We start from the raw sequence: 23,715 nt of genomic DNA, 5'->3' as shown, positions 1-23,715 counted from the left end.
CAGTTAAGTATTTGCCTTCGGCTCCAGTCATCCCAGGACCCCACATAGGGCTTCCTGCTCAGTGGGGAGCCTGCTTCTCCTTTCTGTCTGTCTGCCACTCCCCCTGCTTTTGGCCCACCCTCCCAGCTCTCTCTGTCAAATAAATAAAACCCTTAAAAAAACATTTTTAAAAAATGAAATTTTTAGCCTTTCTATATAGTGTCTATTTTAACATCTATATGATGATGAACATTCTGAATAAACCCATGCATTTTTGAAAATCATCTGTTCAGGTGTGAGGGCTTTGGAGGATAATTTAATATGGGGCGTGGGGGCAGGGAGCCTGGGAAGAATGCCACTGTCTTTGGTTATATTTCAGTCCTTAACTTTGATATTAGGTCAGTGTAACTTCAGAGGAGATCTCTAAGTCTTTGGATGGTACAGTGTTGTATTGGTTTTATAGGAAGCAAGGTTAATGTAGCATGAAAAAGCAGAAAACCAGTAAGGATCATGGTCTTAAGAGGTTAGATATAGGACAGGGAGTAAGTAGAAAGAAACAGACCAAATCCCATACATTGAAGACAAACAAAAAATTAAAAAGAAATAGAAGAGCATAGTAAATAACATTAGACTTGCCTCAAAACTAGGCTTTTCAATTAAATATGCTCTCTTGAAGTTCCAAATACAGAGAGACTAATTGCATATTCCTTAAATTTTACTAAATACAATCCTATATACTCATATTGTTGCTCTTTTTGAACCTGATGCCTAAAAATATGAGTATATTTTTACTATCCTTTTTTTTTCTTTGTATCATGTAGCTATCTGTGCCTGATTCTGTCCTGCTCTGAGCTGGTTGCTACCTTGGTCCTACTTCATATTTTTGCACCATCTATTCCACCTTCTCCAGCTCCTGTGACCCTGCCATGCTTTGAAATCTAGCATTTTTTCCATATTACCTTGGCTATTGTTTTCTGGGTGGAAGTTTAATCATAGTTTACTAATGGTTTTCCTATTCTCATGAACAGAAAATAAGTTTTCAAAACCAAAAAATAAAACAACAAAAAAACCCTGAAGTAGTCAAGTAACAAATGGGCTTTGTTGTGAAAATTTCATTTTTAATTAGTTGGAATATGGAATGCCTAACTTAAATGATGATATAAATGTTGGTTAAGAATCAACACTAGTTTATAATAATCTCTAACCCTTATGGTAGCTGAAATACAGTATAAATATTGCAATGGAAAATAATAGATGGAACTGTATCAATTTTTGGAATTAGTGTAGGAAATCATGCACTAATATAAAAGAAAGTGCTGATTGTAGGGGGAGAGAGTTTAATTAGATGCCAAGATGTTTGAGACTTTTAAGAATTCTGGGTATTTTCATGAGTTTCAGTGGATCATAGTAGTGGTTCTTTTAGGGTAAATTAAAAACAGATGTGTCTAGAGCAGTCAGGGCAGTTTACTTTGTCCTGCATAGTTTTCATCGTTTTATATGTTAAAAAAATAATAAATTCATCCCACAAAAGCAGCAGTACCTAAAGAATGTAGAACCATAGCAGTATAAGAGGTTTATTATCAATTTTTAATGTTAGTCATTTAGTGAACATTTATTGAGTATCTGTGGTGTGGAAAGCAGTATATTCCACGATATTGGGGCAATCAGTTACTCCTTGGAAATTCTGTCTGTTCTAATTTCAGTTATTGCATCTAAATTTAGGATGATTGCCAAAACTATTTCAAGCCCTACCTCTTTCCTAAAGTCCAGTTTGATGTCTCCAAACCACCTGACATTTCTACATGTATTCCATCTCAAAGTCATGGTAAAACTGACACATTACAGTGGTGCTTTGCAGTTTACAAAACACATATAGCCTTTTAAAAAGTAGTCTTATAGCTCAGGTTAGGTTGGTTAAATATAATGCTTTATAGTATTATACTGCTTAGACTAATAGAGAAAATCAAAGTTGAAGTTCTTACATTTAAAGTTCTTTTCTAAGAAAGTCCATACCCTTAATAATTATGGAACCAACATGGCCAAGTAAAACAGAAATGATTAATTACTTATTAAATCTAATTCTCAATATTTTAATCAGATGGAAATATTTTGTTTTTATTGAAGTATAATTAACATACAATATTATATTAGTTTCAGATGTACAACATATTGATTGGACAATTCTATACATTTACTCATTGCTCACCTTGATTACTCACCATCTATCACCATACAACATTGTAAAGTATTATAATTGGAAGTATGTACCTCTTAATTCCCTTTATTTCACCCAGCTACACCCACCCACACATCTCTCTGACAACTACCAGTTCTCTGTAATTAAGAGTCGTTTTTTCTTTGTTCATTTATTTTGTTTTTTAGTTTACACATATGAGTGAAATGTGAAATCATATGGTATTGGTCTTTTTAAAATTTTTAAAAAAGATTTTATTTATTTATTCATGAGAGACACAGAAAGAGAGAGGCAGAGACATAGGCAGAAGGAGGAGCAGACTCCATGCAGGAAGCCCGATATGGGACTCAATCCTGGGACCCCGGGATCATGCCCTGAGCAAAGGCAGACACTCAACCTCTGAGCCACCCAGGTGTCTCGGTATTTGTCTTTCTTGGACTTACTTCACTTAGTATACTGTCGTCTAGTTTCATCCATGTTGTTGCAAATGGCAAGATTTCATTCTTTTTTAATGACCAAGTAATTTTGTAATGTGTGTGTGTGTATACATACCACAACTTTATCCATTCTTCTATTGAACGGTACTTGGTATTCTTTAGCCTCTCATCACTGCAATTTCGGTTAGATCACTTAGAGAGTGCTGTAAAAGAGGCTTAAGTTTAAATACTATAGTTGTTATTACTAAGCTTCAGACAAAAGTTTAGTGTAGTGTTTAATTAAAATATGTTCTCTTCAATGTTATCTTAAATGCATTGTTTTTAAGCTGGCATTAAGTCTTAGGCTTTACTAGATCTTCTTAAATGAAAATACATCTTTTGTTTGACATATTAATATTTGTGAAATTATTATGACTACTGAGGGATCATTGACTTTCAAGTATTTGTTTTTAAACAGAATGGGTATTTGATGTATCTGTTTTTAGTATAATTATAGAATTAGGACTTGGCAATATATTCTTAAAAATGTATGCTATATATATATTAGTTGTGTAGGGCATTAGGCTGAAGATAATGAAATAACCTGCTGTATTTAGGGTAGTTGGATTGTTTTCAAAAAAAAAAAAAAAGCAATGCCAGTTTTGTTCTGCACAATGCTGGCCACTATAAAAACCTAACTGATATTGATGTTCAAGTCTTTACTGACCTCTTGGATACTCAGACTGATGGTTTGGATAGATTTTTGAAATTCCCTTTTTCTTTCTAGCAAAGCTAATTGTTTTATTTCCTTCTCTTATTACAGATGTAACATTTACATTTTAAACATTTATTGAGTTATAAACACTTAAAAGTATATCAGTATACCGCAAAGCCAAATCTGTTGCATTTAACCATATGGTTAAATATAGAACATGCTAGATAATATTATTGAAGTTTTGTGGATTTTTTTGTCTCTGATATTTGTTACAAAATGAAAAATCAATTCCACATGTGCATGCTATCAATAACCATCATCCTCACTTCTTGAAAAAGACATAAATCTAGACTGCTAGGATTCTAGAGGGACCTTCTAATTCAATTCTTTTGGTAGGCACACATAACCAATCTTTTTCTTTTCTGTTTGATGAAGAAGTCCAGCGAGCTAATGTCTTCTTAATAACCACTTGTCCTTCTGAATTGGCTTTCGCACTGGTTGTTATTCTGTATGTTGGCAAATTGAACACCAATAAAAATAAATTTGTAAGTAAAAAAAAATAACCACTTGTCCTTATATAAGTCTGTATAGTCTCTTATTCAAAATGCTTGGGCCTGATGTGTTCCATTATTTAGATTTTAAAAATTATTTTAGAACGTAATACAGTACATATGCTGATACACTATATACGGTATAACATTCTTAACAAGATCTGAGGAGGCACTCTATAATTAAACCTATTAATATTTCTGCAGGCAAATGTATGTATTCACAGTAAGTGCAGCAAAGAGAAAAGAGTCTTCTATCATTTTGGGTCATTTTGTTGCCAAATTAATTATGAAAAAACTTTGGATTCCAGAGTTTTTAGGGTTTTGAATTTCAGATAATCAATTATAAACCTGTAGTAAATTTTGTTATGTATTACAATATTAATAGGTATAATATTTCATACAAATATTTAAAAATATAGTGGAATTATATATCTTTACTTAGCACTTACTAATTTTTCCTTTTATTTTATCCTGTAAAATATTTTCTTTGTACAGCTGCTGTATTCTCGAGGATTGCTAATTGATCTTTTAATCAAATCTAACGTAAGTCGATATGCAGAGTTCAAAAATATTACCAGGATTCTTGCATTTCGAGAAGGAAGAGTGGAACAGGTACTTTGTTGATCAAATGTTGTAACTGGGTATGAGCTAAAGTTATTATTTGTTTTGGAAGGATAAACAAATAGAATTGTTATTTTCCTGGCAAAGCAGCAAATTCCAATCCTGCATAGTAAAAGTAAATAGAGATTACTCAAGTAAAATTTCTAGTGTTAATTTTTTCATGAGTTCTCCTGCAACCTGATACTGGTTTTGAGAAAATGTTAATTTCAGGAAATATCGCTAGATTTGAGCTGTCATTTGTACCCAGTTAGGAGTGACATGCCATTGGCCTTTTAATGGTATAAGGAGCAACTTGGCAGAATTAAGTAAGAGAGCTCACAAGTTAATTAGCTCTGAAGTCAGCAGAGATGCCTTTAGAACTGATAGAAGGTAACATGAATGGCTAGAATGGAAATAATGATCTTGTTATATAGTTAAAGGGAAAAAATGTAATTTGGAAAACTTGTGTCACTAGGAAGCAGTTTCTTAACTTAAAATCATGTTTTTCAGGTTCCTTATTCTAGAGCTGATGTCTTTAATAGCAAACAACTTACTATGGTAGAAAAGCGAATGCTAATGAAGTTTCTTACATTTTGTATGGAATATGAAAAACATCCTGACGAATATAAAGGTATTGTTTTCCATTAAATTATGTTCATCAAATTGTGTTCTCTAAATATTTTAGCTTTCTTGTTTTAATATGCTTGCTCTGATGTAGTAAGCTGCTCAGTACTCTTTTAAAGTACATTCTGACTCTGCACTATCCAGTAGGTTAGCCATGACCAACATGTAGCTAATCTAAAATTAATTACAATTAAATATAATTTAAAATTCAGTTCCTCAGTTGGACTAGCCGTATTTGAAGTATTGGTACCACATGTGGCTATTAGCTACTATGGCTACAGTACAGCTATAGAATATTTTCATCATTGTGGAAGTGCTGTGCTGTGTGTTAACTTTTATTCTTGTTTTTTTTAAAGATTTTATTTATTTATTCATGGGAGACACACAGAGAGAGGCAGAGACATAGGCAGAGTGAGAAGCAGGCTCGGGAGCCTGATCTGGGACTGAATCCCAGGACCCCAGGATTAGGACCTGAGCCAAAGGCAGATGCTCAACCACTGAGCCACCCAGGCGTCCCAGTTTTTATTCTTGTTAATTAAATATTTCTGTCAACTGGTTCTCCATAGATGATATTCTTTTTTCATTGTTCCATTAATTTTTTTCAGCAGTTAAAAAGTCTGTATATTTTTTCATTTTCCCAGGATTACTTTTGCTTGGTATATTGAATTATTCATTTTAACTAAGTAAGAAAAAGAGGCTAGATGGCACTGGGAATGTGAACCACTGTGTTAGAGGACATGGTTTCTAGTTTTGGCTTTGACCCGAATTACAGTTTGTTGAAAATTGAATATTTCAGTTTAGTATCAGAGCTTTATACTCTTCAAGTGCATTGGACTGGAAACGTTGTCCAAAACAGAAAAATACTACTGATGTTTCATTTATAAAGTTGCAATGAGAAATACAGCAGTATGTTTTTTTTTAAGATTTTTATTTATTTATTAGTATGTTTTTTTTTTTTTACTTGGAATATTAAAAGTTGAGTTCTTGGTCTTAAAGCTTCATGTTCATTAGATACCGCCAAATCATTCTTCACAGTGCTATAAACTTATGTTCTCTCTCTTTTTTTAAATTTTTAAAATTTAAATTCAGTTTGCCAACATATAGTATAACACCAAGTGCTTATCCCATCATAAACTCATGTTCTCTCAGTAAATTTTTGTAAGTTTTATATTTTTTTCTTTTGTTATGATATTATATTTCCCACCACTAATAGTCCAATTATATTTTTTTCTGTTCTTTAAGTGAGCAGTTTTTAGGGGTCCCTTGTTTTGAGGTGTGGTATAAGGCAGTAAGACTGATTCCATTAGGCACACAGAAATTAACTTCCTTACTTTTTAGTTATAGTTCATTGTTCTTAGTTTTAGTAGAAATATATGTTTCAAAAAACTCAAGTCTATCATTGTTTTTACCAAAAAATTGTCATTTGTCATATCTATTTAATATTTCTAAGTGTAATTATTGGCATTACTCAGCAGTTTTAGTGATAGTAAAGTAAGATTATTGCCAATTTTGGAAACCTGTTGTGGTTAATGAATGTTTTTCTAGTTTTTTAAGCCTATAAAATAATAAAGATTCATCATTTAAAGCTTAAAAATTGTGCCATCAGTTCAGTTAGGATAGTGAGATTGTTTCTAGGTTTTTTTCCCCCCTAAAATATGTGGTCTCTGTCCAAAATGTAATATATACCACCTGGGTCCTTTGCCAAGTGTCTTAAACAAGCTTGATCTCTTTTGTGCAGTGGTTTTATTTATTTATTTTTTAAGATTTTATTTATTGGGGCAGCCTGGGTGGCTCAGCGGTTTAGCGCTGCCTTTGGTCCAGGATGTGGTCCTGGAGACCTGGGATCGAGTTCCACGTCGGGCTCCCTGCATGGAGCCTGCTTCTCCCTCTGCCTGTGTGTCTGCCCTTCTCTCTCTCTCTCTCTTTCTTCCTCTCTCTCTCTCTCTCTCTCTCTCTCTCTCTGTCTCTGTCTCTGTCTCTGTCTCTGTCTCATGAATAAATAAATAAATAAAATCTTTTTTTTTAAGGACTGGTTCCTAGGACTCCAGGATCACACCCTGAGCTAAAGGCAGACACTCAACCACTAAGCCACTCAGGCATCCCAGTGCAGTGGTTTTAAATTGAGGTTTGATTGTGATTTTTTTTAAATTTTATTTATTTATTCATGAGAGACACAGAGAGAAAGAGGCAGAGACACAGGCAGAGAGAGAAGCGGGCTCCATGCAGGGAGCCCGACGTGGGACTCGATCCCAGAAGTCCGGGATCAGGCCCTGGGCCCAAGTCGGCGCTAAACCGCTGAGCCACCCAGGCTGCCCCTGATTGTGATTTTAACTGATAAATTTTCATCTTTTCATAGCCTATGAGGAGATTACATTTTCTGAGTATTTAAAAACTCAAAAATTAACCCCCAACCTCCAGTACTTTGTCCTGCATTCAATTGCGATGACATCAGAGACAGCCAGCAATACCATAGATGGTCTCAAAGCTACCAAAAACTTTCTTCACTGTCTTGGACGGTATGGCAACACTCCATTTCTGTTTCCTTTATATGGCCAAGGAGAACTTCCTCAGTGTTTCTGCAGGTAAGACTGGCATTGGTTCTCTTGTTTCTTCTTAAAGTAATCTTAAGTAACAGATGAAAATGAAAAAGACAAAAATGAGATTTATTCAAGATTTGGTATATGCAAGCATACTTTGTTGTTCTGCTCTTTTATAAATCTATGTATTTGCTTACCTACCTATCTAAATGATATATTCAGTTTGGCCTGTGTTTGGGCTTCATATAATAGAACCTTCCTATAAATTCCTTAGTTTACTCAATATTATGGTTCATTGCATCATCCTTGTTGTGTATAATTATAGTTATTTTCTTTGCTATGTAGTATTCCATTATGAATATACCACAATTTATTTTTCCATTTTTCTTTTGATAGAGAATGTTTCCAGGTTTTTGTTTTGTTTTGTTTTTTTGCTGTTATTAACATCCTTGTGTATGTTTCAGGATATACATGTTCAAGACTTTCTCTAGGTACATATCTAGGAGTGGAATTCCCAACTCATGGGATATATGAATGTTCATACAAGATAGTACCCAATTTTTTCTTCGGAGCATTGTTCCAGTTTATATCCTGCCACAATATATAAGAATTTCCATAGCTCTACATCTTTGCCAACATTTGTTATTAGATTTTTAAGTTTTTGTCAATCTAACTCACATAGAAAACTTCACATACTTTTATTTTACATTTCCTAGATTAGTTATGAGGTGGAGTGTCTTCTTATATTGTTATTGGATATTCATGTTTTCTCTTTGGTGAAATGCATGTTCATGGTTCTTATATATCTATTTCCTTATTGATTTGTAGGAGTTTTTATTCAGAATACTAACCTTTTCTTAGTTGTATGTGTTGCATATATCTTGCCTTATGGTATTCATAATGCTGGAGTTTATTAAGATTAAAGTAGTCAAACATAACAATCTTGTCTTTTTATACTTACTAGCACTTTTAGGGTAGTGGAGCATAGTAGTTAAACCCTGGACTATGTAGATTTAAGTCTTGGCTTCTCCATTTGTTAGTCATGTAACCTTGAGCAACATTTCACAGTCTCTCTATTACATTTTCAAAGAAACAACTTTGGGGCTTTTGGAATCTTCTGTTATAGCTTTGTGTCCCTAGTTCATTAATTTCCATTCTTTATTATCTCCTTTATTTTGCCTTTTTTTGTTCAGCACATCCCTCCCCTTTTCTGTCCTTGCCAGTTCTTACGATGAAACCCAATGTGTTATATTAGAAAATACAAAAGATAAATATTTAAGCATTTAAGATGATAAAGTGCTAACTCGTGTTTTGACTCTTCACAGTTATTATGTATTATATTCAATATCTTTTAGTCCTAAATATCTTAATTTCCATTGTGATTTCTTTATTGACCCATGAGTTGTTATGAGAGGTTTTAAAATAGCTGATTTGGTTGATATTTTGGCTCTTACCATTTAATCTAATTGTAGAAAATTAAGTTATATCTGGAAAATACGTTTTTATAGTATTAATACTTTGAACTTTATGACATAGTATGTCATTAATTTTGGTAATTTTTCCAATTGTGCTCAAGAAGAATATGTTTATGCACAGGGTTCTCTAATTATTGGTCTGTAGTCTAACAAGATAGGCTTCGAGGTTATAATTTGAAAATTTTATTGAAGTTTTTTTCTTTCATCTACCAATAATATTTTGAAAACTCTCATTAGATTTGTCACTTTCTCCCTATAATTCTATTAATTCTTACCTTATATTTTCAGACAATTTATTAAGATCATATAAATTTTTAACTTTAACTTTCCTGATGAATTTAATATTTTACATTATTTGCTGATTTTCTCCATCCCTAATAATGCATTTTTTTCCTTAAAGTCTACCTTGTCTAATGGTCAAGTAGCTACTACAGCTTATTAGTATTTGCCTGTTACATTTTTCTCCATCTCTATTTTTCACTTTTTCTTTTTTTTTTTTTTTTTTATAAATTAATTTTTATTGGTGTTCAATTTACCAACATACAGAATAACACCCAGTGCTCATCCCGTCAAGTGTACCCCTCAGTGCCCGTCACCCATTCACCCCCACCCCCCACCCTCCTCCCCCTCCACCACCCCTAGTTCATTTCCCAGAGTTAGAAGTCTTTATGTTCTGTCTCCCTTTCTGATATTTCTCACACATTTCTTCTCCCTTCCCTTATATTCCCTTTCGCTAGTATTCATATTCTCCGGTTACTGTGGCCAAGTTCAAAAAGGGTGTTGCCTGAGTTCTTCTCTGGGATTTTGATGGAATCTTGTCTCACATTTAGATCTTTCATCCATTTTGAGTTTATCTTTGTGTATGGTGCATGAGAGTGGTCCAGTTTCATTCTTCTGCATGTGGATGTCCAATTTTCCCAGCACCATTTATTGAAGAGACTGTCTTTCTTCTAGTGGATCGTCTTTCCACCTTTATTGTATATTAGTTGAGCATAAAGTTCAGGGTCCACTTCTGGGTTCTCTGTTCTGTTCCATTGATCTATATGTCTGTTTTTGTGCCAGTACCACACTGTCTTGATGAACACAGCTTTGTAGTACAACCTGAAATCTGGCATTGTGATGCCCCCAGATATGGTTTTCTTTTTTTTTAAAATTCCCCTGGCTGTTTGGGGTCTTTTCTGATTCCACACAAATCTTAAAATAATTTGTTCTAAGTCTCTGAAGAAAGTCCATGGTATTTTGATAGGGATTGCATTATACGTGTAAATTGCCCTGGGTAACATTGACATTTTCACAATATTAATTCTGCCAATCCATGAGCATGGAATATTTTTCCATCTCTTTGTGTCTTCCTCAATTTCTTTCAGAAGTGTTCTGTAGTTTTTAGGGTATATTTTGAGAACCATTTGAATGGTAAATGGTTCTCCAACCTTTTATTTTCAGGTTGTAGGTGTCCTTCTGTCTAAAATGAGTCTCTTGTAGACAGCAAATAGATGGGTCCTGTTTTTTTATCCAGTCTGAAACTCTGCGCCTTTTGATGGGGTCATTAAGCCCATTCACGTTCAGAGTTACTTGAACTTCTTCTTAAAGGGGAGTTTTAAGAGTCCCCCTTAAAATTTCTTGCAGAGCTGGTTTGGAGGTCACATATTCTTTCAGTTCCTGCCTGTCTTGGAAGCTCTTTATCTCTCCTTCCATTTTGAATGAGAGCCTTGCCGGATAAAGTATTCTTGGTTGCATGTTCTTCTCATTTAGGACCCTGAATATATCCTGCCAGCCCTTTCTGTCCTGCCAGGTCTCTGTGGAGAGGTCTGCTGTTACCCTAATATTCCTCCCCATGAAAGTCAGGGACTTCTTGTCTCTTGCTGCTTTAAGGATCTTCCCTTTATCTTTGGAATTTACAAGCTTCACTATTAGATGTCGAGGTGTTGAACGGTTTTTATTGATTTTAGGGGGGGATCTCTCTATTTCCTGGATCTGAATGCCTGTTTCCTTTCCCAGATTGGGAAAGTTTTCAGCTAGGATTTGTTCAAATACATATTCTGGCCCTCTGTCCCTTTCGGCGCCCTCGGGAACCCCAATTAAACGTAGGTTTTTCTTCCTTAGAGTGTCATTTATTTGCCTTAATCTGTCTTCGTGGTTCTTTAATTGTTTATCTCTTTTTTCCTCAGTTTCCCTCTTTGCCATTAACTTGTCTTCTATGTCACTCACTCGTTCTTCCACCTCGTTAACTCTCGTCGTTAGGACTTCTAGTTTGGATTGCATCTCATTCAATTGATTTTTAATTTCTGCCTGATTGGATCTAAATTCTGCAGTCATGAAGTCTCGTGAGGCCTTAATGCTTTTTTCTAGAGCCACCAGTAGCTGTAGAATAGTGCTTCTGAATTGGCTTTCTGACATTGAAGTGTAATCCAGATTTTGTAACTCTGTGGGAGAGAGGGCTGTTTCTGATTCTTTCTTTTGAAGTGAGGTTTTCCTTCTAGTCATTTTGCTCAGTGCAGAGTGGCCAAAAACAAGTTGTATTGGAACACGGGGGAGTATCACTGGTCCCTCTAGCTGGTCTTCTGGGGGAGGGGCCTGTTGCGCTGATTCTCAGGTGTTAGCACTTGGGGGAGCTGCTCTGCCCCTGCCTGCTGCAGGGCTCAGCGGGGGTTGTTTACCCCGTGAGGTCTCAGGAGGAACAGTTGCAGTTGCTATGGCAACTCTGGAAGCCTGGATTCAGCCTCCGCAGGAACTACGGGGCTCGGGGCTCGGGGCTCTCGGCTCTCCGTCCGCAGGGCCTGGAGGCTCCGGGGCGGGGCCGCTGATCTGCTCAGCTCGGGGCAGGAGCGTCCTTGCTGTCCTGGGCCCTCCCGGCCTCTGCCTGTCCCGGGGGAGGCCGGATCCTGGGCTGTGTCCCGGCGCCCTGTGCTCCGGGGCCTGCGTTGTTGGATTCGCGCTCCCGCCCCGCAGCTCCCTCCCTGGAGCCGCTCCCGAGCCCCTCCGAACTGCTCCGGTGCGTGCTGCAGCCCTTAGGGAGCTCGGCGCACTCTCCTGTGCTCGCAGGTGTCTGTTAGTGTCCCCGGGAGCCTGAGGGCATCCCCGCTCTCCTGGGTCCTGCTCCAACTCCCTGCGAGCCCCTTTCCGCCCGCCCGGGAAGGTTGGTGCAGCTCCTGCTTCTCCGGGACGGGGCTCTCCTGTCCTGGGGACACTCGCCCCGGCCTCAGCCCGGCTCCTCGCGGGGCCCCTCCCCCTCGGAGGCCTTTTGTTCCTTTATTTCTTTTTCCCCGTCTTCCTACCTTGATAGAAGCGCGAACTCTTCTCACTGTAGCATTCCAGCTGGTCTCTCTTTACATCTCAGGCTGAATTCGTAGATTTTCAGGATGGTTTGAAGGTTATCTAGGTAACTTGGTGGGGACAGGTGATTTGGGGACCCTGCTCTTCCGCCATCTTGCCCCTCCCTCATTTTTCACTTTTTCTGAGTTTCTATTTGGGACTCTATTTTTTTTTTCTATTTGGGACTCAAAATAGCAAATTATTACACATTTTTAATCCTGCCCAACAATTTCTTTTACCAAGTGGAATGAATGTTGTTAATAGGAGTCTGTTCCTACTTTCTGAAGTATCTAATCTTAAAAGTTCCTCTAGTTTATTTTTATTTTTTATTTTATTTTCTTTCATTTTTTTTAACCCTTTATTTTTTTATTATTTTTTTAAATAATAAATTTATTTTTTTTGGTGTTCAATTTACCAACATACAGAATAACACCCAGTGCTCATCCCGTCAAGTGCCCCCCCTCAGTGCCCGTTACCCATTCACCCCAACCCCCGCCCTCCTCCCCTTCCACCACCCCTAGTTCATTTCCCAGAGTTAGGAGTCTTCATGTTCTGTCTCCCTTTCGGGTATTTCCAACCCATTTCTTCTCCCTTCCCTTCTATTCCCTTTCACTATTATTTACATTCCCCAAATGAATGAGAACATACACTGTTTGTCCTTCTCCGATTGACTTATTTCACTCAGCATAATAACTTCGAGTTCCATCCACGTTGAAGCAAATGGTGAGTATTTGTCGTTTCTAATGGCTGAGGAATATTCCATTGTATACAAAAACTACATCTTTTTTATCCATTCATCTTTCGATGGACACGGAGGCTCCTTCCACAGTTTGGCTATTGTGCACATTGCTGCTAGAAACATCGGGGAGAAGGTGTCCCGGCGTTTCATTGCATCTGCATCTTTGGGGTAAATCCCCAGCAGTGTAATTGCTGGGTCGTAGGGCAGGTCTATTTTTAACTCTTTGAGGAACCTCCACACAGTTTTCCAGAGTGGCTGCACCATTTCACATTCCCACCAACAGCATAAGAGGGTTCCCTTTTCTCCACATCCTCTCCAACATTTGTGGTTTCCTGCCTTGTTAATGTTCCCCATTCTCATTGGTGTGAGGTGGTATCTCATTCTGGTTTAGATTTGTATTTCCCTGATGGCAAGTGATGCAGAATATTTTCTCATGTGCGTGTTGGCCATGTCTATGTCTTCCTCTGTGAGATTTCTCTTCATGTCTTTTGCCCATTTCATGATTGGATTGTTTCTTTGGTGTTGAGATTAATAAGTTCTTTATAGATCTTGGAAACTAGCCCTTTATCTGATATGTCATTTGCAAATATCTTCTCCCATACTGTAGGCTGTCTTTTAGTTTTGTTGACTGTATCCTTTGCTGTGGAAAAGTTTCTTATCTTGAAGTCCCAATAGTTCATTTTTGCTTTTGTTTCTTTTGCCTTTGTGGATGTATCTTGCAAGAAGTTACTGTGGCCGAGTTCAAAAAGGGTGTTACCTGTGTTCTCCTCTAGGATTTTGATGGAATCTTGTCTCCCATTTAGATCTTTCATCCATTTTGAGTTTATCTTTGTGTACGGTGTAAGAGAGTGGTCTAGTTTCATTCTTCTGCATGTGGATGTCCAATATTCCCAGCACCATTTATTGAAGGGACTGTCTTCCAGTGGATAGTCTTTCCTCCTTTATCGTATATTAGTTGACCATAAAGTTGAGGGTCCACTTCTGGGTTCTCTATTCTGTTCCATTGATCTATGTGTCTGTTTTTGAGCCGGTACCACACTGTCTTGATGACCACAGCTTTGTAGTACAACCTGAAATCTTGTGATGCAATCGTTGTGATGCCCCCAGCTATTGTTTTCTTTTTTAAAATTCCCCTGGCTATTCGGGGTCTTTTCTGATTCCACACAAATCTTAAAATAATGTGTTTCAACTCTCTGAAGAAAGTCCGTGGTATTTTGATAGGGATTGCATTAAATGTGTAAATTGCCCTGGGTAACATTGACATTTTCACAATATTAATTCTGCCAATCCATGAGCATGGAATATTTTTCCATCTCTTTGTGTCTTCCTCAATTTCTTTCAGAAGTGTTCTATAGTTTCTAGGGTATAGATCCTTTACCTCTTTGGTTAGGTTTATCCCTAGGTATCTTAAGCTTTTGGGTGCAATTGTCAATGGGATTGACTCCTTAATTTCTCTTTCTTCAGTCTCATTGTTAGTGTCTAGAAATGCCACTGACTTCTGGGCATTGATTTTGTATGCTGCCACACTGCCAAATTGCTGTGTGAGTTCTAGCAATCTTGGGGTGGAGCCTTTTCGGTTTTCTATGTACAGTATCATGTCATCGGCGAAGAGGGAGAGTTTGACTTCTTCTTTTCCAATTTGAATGCCTTTAATGTCTTTTTGTTGTCTGATTGCTGAGGCTAGGACTTCTTTTTTTTTTTTTTTTTTTTGAGAAGAGGCTAGGACTTCTAGTACTATGTTGAATGGCAGTGGTGAGAGTGGACATCCCTGTCTTGTTCCTGATCTTAGGCGAAAGGGTCCCCGTGCTTCCCCATTGAGAATTATATTTGCTGTGGGCTTTTCGTAGATGGCTTTTCAGATGTTGAGGAATGTTCCCTCTATCCCTACACTCTGAAGAGTTTTGATCAGGAATGGATGCTGTATTTTGTCAAATGCTTTCTCTGCATCTATTGAGAGGATCATATGGTTCTTGGCTTTTCTCTTGCTGATATGATGAATCAAATTGATTGGTTTACGAGTGTTGAACCAGCCTGGTGTCCCAGGAATAAATCGTACTTGGTCATGGTGAATAATTTTCTTAATGTATTGTTGGATCCTTTTGGCTAGTATCTTGTTAAGAATTTTTGCATCCATGTTCATCAGGGATATTGGTCTGTAATTCTCCTTTTTGGTGCGGTCTTTGTCTGGTTTTGGAATTAAGGTGATGCTGTCCTCATACAATGAATTTGGAAGTACTCCATCTCTTTCTATCTTGCAAACAGCTTTAGTAGAATAGGTATGGTTTCTTCTTTAAACGTTTGATAAAATTCCCTGGGAAGCCATCTGGCCCTGGACTTTTGTGTCTTGGGAGGTTTCGGATGACTGCTTCAATTTCCTCCCTGGTTATTGGCCTGTTCAGGTTTTCTATTTCCTCTTGATCCAGTTTTGGTAATTTGTGGCTTTCCAGAAATGCGTCCATTTCTTCTAGATTGCCTAATTTATTGGCGTATAGGTGTTCATAATATGTTTTTAAAATCGTTTGTATTTCCTTGGTGTTGGTAGTGATCTCTCCTTCTCATTCATAATTTTATTAATTTGAGTCTTTTCTCCTTTTTAGGAAGGCTGGCTAATGGTTTATATATCTATTAATTCTTTCAAAGAACCAACTCCTGGTTCTGTTGATCTGTTCCACAGTTCTTCTGGTCTCGATTGCGTTGAGTTCTGCTCAAATCTTTATTAACTCTCTTCTTCTGCTGGGTGTAGGATCTATTTGCTGTTTTTTCTCTAGCTCCTTTATGTGTAAGGTTAGCTTTTGTATTTGAGTTCTTTCCAGTTTTTGAATGGATGCTTGTATTGCAATGTATTTCCCCCTCAGGACTGCTTTTGCTGCATCCCAAAGATTTTGAACAGTTGTATCTTCATTCTCATTAGTTTCCATGAATCTTTTTACTTCTTCCTTAATTTCCTGGTTGACCCTTTTATCTTTTAGCAGGATGGTCCTTAACCTCCACGTGTTTGAAGTCCTTCCAAACTTCTTGTGATTTAGCTCTAATTTCAAGGCATTATGGTCTGAGAATATGCAGGGGATGATCCCAATCTTTTGGTATCGGTTCAGACCCGATTTGTGACCCAGTATGTGGTCTATTCTGGAGAAAGTTCCATGTGTACTTGAGAGGAATGTGTATTCAGTTGAGTTTGGATGTAAAGTTCTGTAGATATCTGTGAAATCCATCTAGTCCAGTGTATCATTAAAGCTCTCGTTTCTTTGGAGATGTTGTGTTTAGAAGACCTATCGAGGGTAGAAAGAGCTAGATTGACGTCACCAAGTATAAGTGTATTATTATCTAAGTAGGTCTTAACTTTGGTTATGAATTGATGTATTTGGTAGCTCCCGCATTCGGGGCATATATATTGTTGATTGTTAAGTCCTCTTGTTGGATAGATCCTTTAAGTATGATATAGTGTCCCTCTTCATCTCTCACTACAGTCTTCGGGGTAAATTTTAGTTTATCTGATATAAGGATGGCTACCCCTTATTTCTTTTGAGGACCATTTGAATGGTAAATGGTTCTCCAACCTTTTATTTTCAGGCTGTAGGTGTCCTTCTGTCTAAAATGAGTCTCTGGTAGACAGCAAATAGATGGGTCCTGCTATTTTAGCCAGTCTGACACTCTGTGCCTTTTGATGGGGTCATTAAGCCCATTCACGTTCAGAGTTACTATTGAAAGATATGAGTTTAGTGTCATCATGATACCTATTCAGTCCCTTTTTTTGTGGTTTGTTCCATTGGACTTCTTATTGGGGAATTTTGAGAGTCCCCCTTAAAATTTAAAAGAAAAGAGAAAGAAAGGAAACAAAGGGGGTGGTGGAAGCAAACAGAAATCAAAAAGCAAAAAACAAAAGCAAAAGCAAAACGAAAAACACCGGGGAGTATTCTCTAATTCTGTATACTGTAAGTCCCTTGACTTCTCCTGGAACTTTCCAGTGCTGCTTGGTCAATAATTTGTTTTTCCCCTGTCCCTGTAGCTGGTCTTCTGGGGGGAGGGGCCTTTCATGCTGATTTTCAGGTATTAGCCCCCAGCCTGGTGCAGGGCTCAGTGAATGATGTTTAAGCTGCTTATCCTGTGAGGCCACTGTGAGGCTCAGTGGGGGTTGTTTATTCTGTGTGGCCCCAGTTTTGTGCCCAAGATTGCGAATCCAAGAAACCACCAAGGAATGGACACCAGTGCAAACACAGGAGGGTTTATTTACAAGCTCGAGCCTGGGTCCAAGTATACCAGATGCAGCGGAGCAGGGACTTGGACCCCGAGACTAAGAGGAGGCCTAGCAGCTTTATAGGGACCAGTGGCCAGTGCCATACGCAGAAAGTTGCACAGTCATTCTGGTCCACTTGCAGGTGGCGGATTCAATTACATTTTAGCCTAAAGTATCCATTTGAACTGGCCTATCACTGAGCCGGATTTGCGGTTAGGGTGTGCCGTGGTCTTTGAATAGGGTGGGGCAATATCACTGAGCTGGATTTACGGTTAGGGTGTGCTGTGGGCTTGACTAGGGTGGGGCAGTGCCCTAAGTAATAAGGGGGTCAGCACAAGGGGGTGCAGCACAAAATAGAATCAGTCCTGCTCTGCTTGTCCAGGGGTAGGGGATTTTGTTAAATTTCCTGGGCCTCACATTCCCCCCTTTTTCAGAGGATCCTATGCAGCACCCAATCATGGGTCCAGGTTGCTCCCAGAGTGAGCCAGGGGAATGTAAGCCAGGATTCTGACCAACCTTGCTGCTGTTCTCGCTCTCATTTACATTTAAGGCAGCACATACCCCCCCCACCCTTTGTTGTAAGAAGACTAATTCTAATCTCCTTCCGTTTTGAAGGACAACCTTGGACTAGGGAGTCTTGGAGGTGGGAAATAAGTGAGAACAGCACAGTCTTAACTTTAGGGGATTGTCCTTGTCTGGTTGGCTTTTCCATTCTGGAACAAAGTCCTTGAGAACAGCGTGTGGGTCAGCTGGCCGGACGTGGGTGTAGTTGCCCCAGGGAGTAATCCCGTCGACCTTGCGAGCGGTGGGAGTGGTCAGGATCACGATGTAAGGTCCCTTCCAGGGAGGTTGATGTGTCCTGAAATGTCTGGTGTTGGTATCTCCGCACGTATACCCAGTCACCTGGTCGATATTGATGGGGGTCCAGGAATGGCCCAGTCTCATAGAGGGCCCTCAGCTTAGGCCACACCTGCTCATGGGTTCATTGTAACATTTGGAGGGAGAAAAGAAGTTGGTGATCATCAAATTCAGCAAGCACCTCAGGTTTTAAATTGGGGATAACAGGTGGAGGAAGACCGAACATGATTTTGTAGGGAGTCAGTCCCATCTTATATGGGGAGTTCCTCACCCTATATAGGGGGAAGGGGAGGAGAGTCACCCAGTCCCCGCCAGTCTCCAGCTCTAATTTAGTTAAGGTCTCCTTTAATGTTCTGTTCATCGTCTCTACCTGTCCTGAGCTCTGGGGCCTATATGCACAATGTAATTTCCAATCTGCCCCAAGTACTAATGCCACTCCCTGTGTTACCTTAGATACGAATCCTAGGCCATTGTCTGACCCAATTCTAACGGGAAAACCATACGTCGGTACGATGTCTTCCAGCAGTTTCTTGGTCACGGTCCATGCCGTTTCATGTTTGTTGGGAAATGCCTCTGTCCATCCTGAAAAAGTATCTACAAACACTAGTAAATACCTATACCCATATTTTCCAGGTTTTACCTCAGTGAAGTCCACTTCCCAGTAGGCTCCTGGGCGGTCCCCTCGGAGCCGGGTGCCTGGGTTAGATCCATGGGCGGAGGCATTTAATTGGCGTCCGCGGCAGCTTGCCACAATCTGTTCGATCTTTGCTCGAGAGTTTTTAATAGTGATCTTTGCATGTCGTATGAGGTCTTCCATCTTCCTTGTTTCCAGACGATATTCGTCTTCTAAACTCAGGACAAGCACCTGAATTGGGTGCCCCTTCCATCTTCCTTGTTTCTATGTTTCCACTCCGATGCATTTTGGATAGGACTTGCCGTCCTAGTTCCTCTGGCAAGTTGATGCTGGAGTCTGCGGCCCTCCACCAACCACGCAAGCACTGGGTCATAGGCAAGCGTTTGATCCAGTGTAAGTCAGCATCAGTAAAGTTGGGGGTGTCAGGCAGGGTCGGTGCCCCCGGATCAGGTAGCATGGTAGCTAAGACCTGGGTCACCAGAAGGGCCACCTCTTTTGCTTTTAAATCGGCTAGCCGGTTTCCCCTGGCTACTGGTGTGTCTGCCTTTTGGTGCCCCGGACAATGGATGATGGCTAGGGCCTTGGGCAGCCAGAGGGCCTTTAGGAGTTCAAGAATCTCCGTTTTGTTTTTAACAGTCTTTCCCTCTGCTGTCAGAAGCCCTCTCTCCCTGTAAAGGGCTCCGTGGATGTGAGCAGTGGCAAAGGCATACCTGCTGTCGGTGTAGATGTTTATTCTTTACCTTCCCCCATGGTCAGCGCCTTGGCCAGTGCGATCAGTTCTGCCCATTGAGCCGACGTTCCAGCTGCTAGTGGCTCTGCCCAGACAGTCTCCGTCTCCGTGGTTACGGCTGCCCCCGCATATCTGAGTCCTTCTTGGACAAAACTGCTGCCGTCCGTGTACCAGGTGACGTCCGCATTCGGCAGTGGCTGGTCCTGGAGATCAGCTCTGATTCTGTGCACCTGTGCCAAAATTTCTTGATAGTCATGCAGAGGGGGGTCCCAGTTCTGGGTTCGGGAGTAGCATTGCCGGATTCAGGGTTGTTGGTGGCTTAAATAAAATTCTGGTAGGGTTTAGCAGCAGGCTCTGATAATGGGTCAGACGGGCATTGCTGATCCAGCGGTCTGGGGGCTGTTTGACTACCCCTTCAATAGCATGTGGGGTGGTAACATGCAGTTCTTGCCCCATGGCCAGTTTGTCTGCGTCCTTGACCATAGTGGCCACCACAGCAATAATTTTTAAGCATAGGGGCCATCCAGCGGCCACCGTGTCCAGCTTTTTGGAGAGATAGGCTATGGGTCTCTTCCAGGAACCTAAGTACTGGACAAGGACCGCTTTTGGCACCCCGTCTTTCTCGTCCACATACAGGTAGAAGGGCTTGGCTAGATCGGGCAACCCAAGGGCCGGGGCAGACAGCAAGGCCTTTTTAAGGTCATTAAAGGCTCTGTTCATGGCCTCTGTCCATTCAAACTTTTGCTGGTGCCTGGTGGCCTCATAGAGGGGTCTGGCCATCTCAGCAAAATGCAGAATCCATAAGCAACAGAACCCTGCTGACCCCAGGAATTCACGTACCTGGCAGATGGTTTGCAGCTGTGGGATTCTTAAGACAGTTTCCTTCCGTGTATCCGTCAACCATCTTTGTCCATCCTTTAATTTGTACCCAAGGTAGCTCACCTCTGCAGATCTGGGCTTTTTTAGCTGAGGCCCGGTATCCTAGGGCTGCTGTGGTCTGGAGCAAGTCCCTGGTGTCTCGCAGGCATGTGTCCTGGTCCTCGGCCGCCAACAGGATATCATCTACATATTGTAATAAAGTCAAATGAGGGTGCTCGGAACGGAACTCACCCAAGTCTTTGTGTAAGGCCTCATCGAAGATGGTGAATTTTTTTTTTAATTTTATAAATTAATTTTTATTGGTGTTCAATTTACCAACATACAGAATAACACCCAGTGCTCATCCCATCAAGTGTACCCCTCAGTGCCCGACACCCATTCACCCCCACCCCCTGCCCTCCTCCCCCTCCACCACCCCTAGTTCATTTCCCAGAGTTAGAAGTCTTTATGTTCTGTCTCCCTTTCTGATATTTCTCACACATTTCTTCTCCCTTCCCTTATATTCCCTTTCACTATTATTCATATTCCCCAAATGAATGAGAACATACACTGTTTGTCCTTCTCCGGTTACTGTGGCGAAGTTCAAAAAGGGTGTTGCCTGAGTTCTCCTCTGGGATTTTGATGGAATCTTGTCTCACATTTAGATCTTTCATCTATTTTGAGTTTATCTTTGTGTATGGTGCAAGAGAGTGGTCCAGTTTCATTCTTCTGCATGTGGATGTCCAATTTTCCCAGCACCATTTATTGAAGAGACTGTCTTTCTTCCAGTGGATCGTCTTTCATCCTTTATCGTATATTAGTTGACCATAAAGTTCAGGGTCCACTTCTGGGTTCTCTATTCTGTTCCATTGATCTATGTGTCTGTTTTTGTGCCAGTACCACACTGTCTTGATGAACACAGCTTTGTAGTACAACCTGAAATCTGGCATTGTGATGCCCCCAGATATGGTTTTCTTTTTTAAAATTCCCCTGGCTGTTTGGGGTCTTTTCTGATTCCACACAAATCTTAAAATAATTTGTTCTAAGTCTCTGAAGAAAGTCCATTGTATTTTGATAGGGATTGCATTATATGTGTAAATTGCCCTGGGTAACATTGACATTTTCACAATATTAATTCTGCCAATCCATGAGCATGGAATATTTTTCCATCTCTTTGTGTCTTCCTCAATTTCTTTCAGAAGTGTTCTATAGTTTTTAGGGTATATTTTGAGAACCATTTGAATGGTAAATGCTTCTCCAACCTTTTATTTTCAGGTTGTAGGTGTCCTTCTGTCTAAAATGAGTCTCTTGTAGACCGCAAATAGATGGGTCCTGCTTTTTTATCCAATCTGAAACCCTGCGCCTTTTGATGGGGTCATTAAGCCCATTCACGTTCAGAGTTACTATTGACAGATACGAGTTTAGTGTCATCATGATATCTATTTAGTCCTTGTTTTTGTGGATTGTTCCACTGAACTTCTTCTTAAAGGGGAGTTTTAAGAGTCCCCCTTAAAATTTCTTGCAGAGCTGGTTTGGAGGTCACATATTCTTTCAGTTCCTGCCTGTCTTGGAAGCTCTTTATCTCTCCTTCCATTTTGAATGAGAGCCTTGCTGGATAAAGTATTCTTGGTTGCATGTTCTTCTCATTTAGGACCCTGAATATATCCTGCCAGCCCTTTCTGGCCTGCCACGTCTCTTTGGAGAGGTCTGCTGTTACCCTAATATTCCTCCCCATGAAAGTCAGGGACTTCTTGTCTCTTGCTGCTTTAAGGATCTTCTCTTTATCTTTGGAATTTGCAAGCTTCACTATTAGATGTCGAGGTGTTGAACGGTTTTTATTGATTTTAGGGGGGGATCTCTCTATTTCCTGGATCTGAATGCCTGTTTCCCTTCCCAGATTGGGAAAGTTTTCAGCTAGGATTTGTTCAAATACATATTCTGGCCCTCTGTCCCTTTCGGCGCCCTCGGGAACCCCAATTAAGCGTAGGTTTTTCTTCCTTAGGTTGTCATTTATTTCCCTTAATATGTCTTCATGGTCCCTTAATTGATTGTCTCTTTTTTCCTCAGTTTCCCTCTTTGCCATTAACTTGTCTTCTATGTCACTCACTGGTTCTTCCACCTCGTTAACCCTCGTCGTTAGGACCTCTAGTTTGGATTGCATCTCATTCAATTGATTTTTAATTTCTGCCTGATTGGATCTAAATTCTGCAGTCATGAAGTCTCCTGAGTCCTTAATGCTTTTTCTAGAGCCACCAGTAGCTGTAGAATAGTGCTTCTGAATTGGCTTTCTGACATTGAAGTGTAATCCAGATTTTGTAACTCTGTGGGAGAGAGGGCTGTTTCTGATTCTTTCTTTTGAGGTGAGGTTTTCCTTCTAGTCATTTTGCTCAGTGCAGAGTGGCCAAAAACAAGTTGTATTGGAACACGGGGGAGTATCACTGGTCCGTCCAGCTGGTCTTCTGGGGGAGGGGCCTGCTGTGCTGGTTTTCAGGTGTTAGCACTTGGGGGAGCTGCTCTGCCCCTGCCTGCTGCCGGGCTCAGCGGGAGTTGTTTACCCCGTGGGGCCCCAGGAGGAACAGCCGCAGTTGCTATGGCAACTCTGGAAGCCTGGATTCAGCCTCCGCAGGAACTACGGGGCTCGGGCTCTCGGTTCTCCGTCTGCAGGGCCTGGAGGCTCCGAGGCGGGGCCGCTGATCTGCTCAGCTCGGGGCAGGAGCGTCCTTGCTGTCCTGGGCCCTCCCGGCCTCTGCCTGTCCCGGGGGAGGCCGGATCCTGGGCTGTGTCCCGGCGCCCTGTGCTCCCGGGCCTGCGCTGTTGGATTCGGCTCCCGCCCCGCAGCCCCCTCCGTGGAGCCGCCGCCCGAGCCCCTCCGAGCTGCTCCGGGCCCCGCCGCGCGCGCTGCAGCCCTTAGGGAGCTCGGCGCACTGCCCCGGGGCGCAGGTGTCTGTTAGTGTCCCCGGGAGCCCGAGGGCATCCCCGCCCTCCTGGGTCCTGCTCTAACTCCCTGTGAGCCCCTTTCCGCCCGCCCAGGAAGGTTGGTGCAGCTCCTGCTCCTCCGGGACGGGGCTCTCCTGTCCTGGGGACACTCGCCCCGGCCTCAGCCCGGCTCCTCGCGGGGCCCCTCCCCCTCGGAGGCCTTTTGTTTCTTTATTTCTTTTTCCCCGTCTTCCTACCTGGATAGAAGCGCGAACTCTTCTCACTGTAGCGTTCCAGCTGGTCTCTCTTTACATCTCAGGCCGAATTCGTAGATTTTCAGGAT

The 23,715-nt window shown here is 40.7% G+C and overlaps 1 protein-coding gene across 4 annotated transcripts in view; it reads left to right on the top strand.

Annotated features, from left to right (window-relative positions):
* CHM (CHM Rab escort protein) overlaps positions 1-23,715 on the top strand; it is a 274,974-nt gene that overhangs the window by 116,246 nt on the left and 135,013 nt on the right. For all 4 annotated transcript variants that reach the window (XM_055337921.1, XM_055337920.1, XM_055337918.1 and 1 more), the window contains 3 exons: positions 4,351-4,467; positions 4,966-5,086; positions 7,436-7,661. In XM_055337921.1, the coding sequence (XP_055193896.1) occupies positions 4,351-4,467; positions 4,966-5,086; positions 7,436-7,661 (464 nt within the window). The remainder of the gene's footprint in view (positions 1-4,350; positions 4,468-4,965; positions 5,087-7,435; positions 7,662-23,715) is intronic.

This window comes from Nyctereutes procyonoides, unplaced genomic scaffold, assembly GCF_905146905.1.
Source record: "Nyctereutes procyonoides isolate TBG_1078 unplaced genomic scaffold, NYPRO_anot_genome, whole genome shotgun sequence".
Lineage (NCBI taxonomy): Eukaryota > Metazoa > Chordata > Mammalia > Carnivora > Canidae > Nyctereutes > Nyctereutes procyonoides.
This window is presented reverse-complemented; position numbering and strand designations above follow the sequence as displayed.